Below are 5000 nucleotides of genomic sequence, written 5' to 3'. Positions count from 1 at the left end.
CATCATTTGGGCTTTACCAGCCACCGTAGCTGTCCGTGATGGTTTTGTTGAAGGGGAATTCATAAAAAATAATTTAATAATAATAATTTAAAAAAAAAAAATGCAACATGTAAAGAGTGTATGGACTAGCAGTTGTTAGTAGTCTGATGTGCCAATCGACCAAGCAGCTTCACACCAGAGACTGGCCATGGTGTGTGTGTGTGTGTGTGTGTGTGTGTGTGTGTGTGTGTGTGTGTGTGTGGTTCACTCTGGAGTGAGTTCCTACCTCGCACATACAGGTTGGCTGGGGAGGAGTAGCGTACTCCCTGAGAGTTAGTGGCCACACACTCATACTTCCCCTGGTCCGTCTCCTCACTGTTCTCTATCTGCAACGCTCCTGAGAGAGGGAGAGAGAGACAGAGAGAGAGAGAGAGAGAGAGAGAGAGGGAGAGAGAGAGGTAGAGAGAGAGAGAGAGAGAGAGAGAGAGAGAGAGAGGGAGGGAGAGAGAGACAGAGAGAGACAGAGAGAGACAGAGAGGGAGGAAGAGAGAGAGAGAGAGACAAAGAGAGAGAGAGAGAGAGGGAGGAGGAGGGAGGGAGAGAGAGAGAGAGAAAAAGAGAGAGAGAGAGAAAAAAAGAGAGAGAGAGAAAGAAGAGAGCGAAAAGAAAAGAAAAGCTTGTGTTATTAATGATACCTTCAGACAACATTTCCACAGCAAACAAAAAGAACCCAACAACAATCATGCATCACCAAATTGTGACCGGAAACCTTTAATGCGGGAGTTATTTCTGGTTCCTCCATAATTATCAGCTAAGCCATGATGACTCATAGGGATCCATATCTCAATTGTGGCTCATTTCTGCGGTACAGAATCCATGACAGAAGCTCCACAGCCAGGAGTTCCCTTAAGGCAGATCTGGAGTCAAAGAGAGCACTCGACATGGAAGCTTTTCAGTTCCCCCACCCTAACAACTTCACTGCTTTGTTAGTCTTCTCTCTCATAGAACAAGTCTCCTTAAAGCATGTTATTATTCACAAGTATCCCTGTAGGCAAGTCAAGTATGTTGTTGTTGTGATTGTTGTATATCATTGTTTTTTCTTGCAGTATTTTACCACCTAAAGCACCCTCTCTCTTAAGCTCCTGCTGTTGAGTTGACGAGGCAAACACACACGCATACACACAGGCACACGCACACACACACACACACACACACACAGGCACACACGCACACACAGGCACACACACACACACAGGCACACACACACACACACAGGCACACACACACACACAGGCACACACACACACACACACACAGGCACACACACACAGGCACACACACACAGCAGGCACACACACAGGCACACAGGCACACACACAGGCACACACACAGGCACACACACCTTATCAGAAACGGTCTGTTCAACATGGAGACATACGAGAAAAGACAAAAGCAGGGATTACACCCAGCTAAAACACACAGCAGGGTGAACAACATCAAACCGTGACAAGACAAGGCAGCACACACACACACACATACACACACAGGCATATAGACTTAAAGCACCATGACACACAGAGAGACAGCTGCTTTAAGACCCTCACAGGCTTAGAGCACTGTGACTGAAATGAGTAGAACAGGACAATAACAGAGAGTATGTTTGACAGGGTGGACATTCCTCTAACACGGTGTGTATCTGTGTAGAGAGAGGATGATCTGACTGGTGACTCACTGAGCCACAGCACTAGATACTGGACGCTCATATCATCGACCCAGTGCACACGCATGCACACAAGCAGTCACATACGCACACACACACACACACACCTTCTCCAATACTTTACTGTATCTAATAAGGTACCTGCTCAGTCAAACGCATAGCTACAAATCAGACTCTACACTCTGACAGAAAGTGTTTTATTGTGTGTGTGTGTGTGTGTGTGTGTGTGTGTGTGTGTGTGTGTGTGTGTGTGAGAGAGACAGAGTGTAGGTGGGTGTGTGTGTGTGAGAGATAGAGACAGAGTGTAGGTGGGTGTCATTCAAAGGACTAGACAACAGCTGATCTTGAAACTTAGAAAGGCAGAAGTTACTCCAGGTACTCGAGGCAATGAAAGTTTGTCTTGTTAGTGAGTGAGTGTGTGTGTGTTCGTGTGCGTTCGTGTGTATGTGTGCGTGAGCGTGTGTATGCGTGTGTGTGTGTGTGTGTGTGTGTGTGTGTCTGTGTGTGTGTGTGTGTGTGTGTGTGGGCGTGTGTGTTTATTGAGCTGACGCTCTCCGCTCTGCTAGCTGCAGCTGACAACTCCTCGCTTCTCTTCTGCAGATACATGAAAGGCAAACGAGGCATATCTCTCCCTCTCCCTCCCTCCCTCCCTCCCTCTCTCCCTCTCTCCGTCTCTCTCTCCCTCCCTCCCTCCGTCTCTCTCTCCCTCCCTCTCTCCCTCTCTCTCTCCCTCATGTCCCGACGGTACAGGAATACATTATCCGAGCAGCAAGCACAGCTTTAGAGGAGAGAGTGGGAGAAGAAAAGACAGAGGGAGAGAGGGAGAAGGAGAGAAAGAGAGAGGGAAAGAGAGGGAGGAAAACAGAGGGAGCTGGATAGGTGAAGTGATGGGGGTGAAAGCCGGCTCAGACAGCTCAGACTAACCTCCAGCAGCGGTAGACACTCTCTCTGAGTGGAACTTTGTTTACGCAACCCCCTCCTACCCTACATCCACACCCAGACAGAGACAGATACGCATGCAGACACACACATGCACACGCATGCACACACGCATACACACGCGCACACACGCGCACACACACACGCGCACACACCTGCAAATAGATAGACACAAACACACAATAGGAAAACCGAAAATTAGGGACAGTTGAAGATGGGGAAACCAAGACACGGCTTGTGAAAAGGAGAAACAGACACTAACGGAAGCAGAGCGTTTATTAATGTGTCTGTGCGTCGCTAAGAAGCCCCCGAGTCACGTTTGACAGCCCATAAGGATGAGAGCTCAGCTCACTAAGCTAAGCTGCTGTGGCTGTAAAACGGGGGGAGGGTCTGGTGCGCTGTTCTGTGTTGTGGTGCTCAGTAGATCATATGATAATAGCTGATGATAGGAGCCTGAAATCCATCTAGGTCAAACTAGCACCCAGGGTTCATCCCTATAGTCATATAGACATCCTGTCCTCATCTAGTCTCCTACAGTGGCTTCCTGACCTATCCTAGTCTCCTATAGTGGCTTCCTGACCTATCCTAGTCTCCTACAGTGGCTTCCTGACCTATCCTAGTCTCCCACAGTGGTTCCTGACCTATCCTAGTCTCCCACAGTGGTTCCTGTCCTATCCTAGTCTCCCACAGTGGTTCCTGTCCTATCCTAATCTCCTACAGTGGTTCCTGACCTATCCTAGTCTCCTACACTGGCTTCTTGTCCTTTCCTCGTCTCCTACAGTGGCTTCCTATTCGAGCTTCCTATTCTCATTTTCTTCCTTTGCACCGATCTGAAAACTCAGGACAGTTGGTTGAAGTCATGTGGAGAAAGCCTATGAGAAGAATTCCCTTTCAATTGTCCAATCTTTCTAAGCAGTTGCAGTTGAAGGAAAGGATGCTAGGAAAGGAGGGAACATGAGACTTTTGGCATCCGCAGGCAACTGAGACAGTGAATGCATCTGAGGGGAGGGCGGGGGTGGGGAGGGGGGTTCCCAAAATAAGTAGAAGACAAACATCCATTCCCTGTTTGCCACTGCTACAAGAAATAGCAACAAACTGACAATTTGTTTCTGTTTTATGCTTTGTTTTAGAGTTAATCTAGGTCCTGAGTGGAATATGGATTTGCATATTTAATATTCCCCTCACACCTAAAGGGAGGGATGTAAGAGCACACTGCGCTAATCCAAAACTGGAACAATAATCCAAGATGCAGTTTTAAAGGGACAGGCTCACTGCGAAAATCTATGTTTGCCAGACATTTCCATCATCAAAAGTGGTCTAAAATGGAGCAGCCGACTCCATATTTTGCTCCATCTGTTGTTGTATATCTCACTGTATACATTAAAAAAGAAATTGGAGGCGTCAATCCCAGATGACTAGGCTCGATCTTTCCTGCAGAGTTCTCCTTCTGCGTATAGAGCTAGATCGACACAACAGATGGCCCCAGAAAGACATGCCACTCTCGAGGTATGGGGACGTCTGGCAGACTTGGGGATTTGGTCGAGGTCCATATGCTCTGCCCCTCAGGGAGATGATGGATGTGTGTCTGTAGATGCAGAAACACTCAGGAGAGGAGAGGGAAGGGACCAGAGGGAGGCAGGGCGAAAAGGGGGGCTGAGAGAAGCCTTAAAGAGACTTTAAGTCAGGTTTTTTTTTTTTTTTTTTTTTTTTTTTTTTTAAAGGGACACTGCAGTGGTTCTCAAACTGTTTTACGTTGTGATTTGCGACCCAACGAAGGCCTTTTTTCAAAATGTTCTTAGCGACCCACCAGATTAAACAAAAACATAATATTATAAATATATATATATATATATTTAGATTTCTTTAGCCAAACTTTAGCTGGGACCCAACTGTGACCCACCAGCGGGCTGCCCCAGACCCACCATTTGGGAACCACTGCTAGAGTGGTGTTGTCTTTAGGTCCTAAGGGTCTGTGCAAGGCCATGGTTAGAGTCATACTCACCGAAGGCTGCCGGACAGGGGAGAGAAACAAGAAGAAGACAAAACGGTAGTTTTGTTTAGAGGTGCCTCTGACAGCCTCACGTCTGTCTTCTGATTCATGTTCGTGTGTGGTTAACATCTAGTCTGGGATTGGGGGGGGGGGGGGGGGGGGGGGCTTGTCACATTTAGTTTTTGTTTATTGTTTATTTGTTTGTGTTTATACCTTTATACCTGTGCACATTGATACAGTATCTTTGAGTTCAGATCAACGACTACATTTGGAAAACAACAAACGTTTTAGTTTTTTTTTCTTTTTCTTTTAAAAAAAAAGGAAGGATGGAGAGACAGAGAAACATATATATATATTTTTTTAAAAAAGAAG

General features: G+C 46.7%; 1 protein-coding gene across 1 annotated transcript in view; it reads right to left on the bottom strand.

Moving 5' to 3' along the window:
• Window positions 1–5000, bottom strand: part of LOC310819004 (receptor-type tyrosine-protein phosphatase S-like) — a 44284-nt gene that overhangs the window by 31351 nt on the left and 7933 nt on the right. Inside the window, exon 3 of the mRNA XM_083690170.1 lies at window positions 266–376. Within this exon, the coding sequence (XP_083546296.1) occupies window positions 266–376 (111 nt within the window). The remainder of the gene's footprint in view (window positions 1–265; window positions 377–5000) is intronic.

This window comes from Argentina silus (assembly GCF_951799395.1).
Source record: "Argentina silus genome assembly, chromosome: 18".
Classification (NCBI taxonomy): domain Eukaryota; kingdom Metazoa; phylum Chordata; class Actinopteri; order Argentiniformes; family Argentinidae; genus Argentina; species Argentina silus.
The sequence above is the reverse complement of the archived record's forward strand: the minus strand, read 5'-3'. Positions and strand labels throughout refer to the sequence as shown.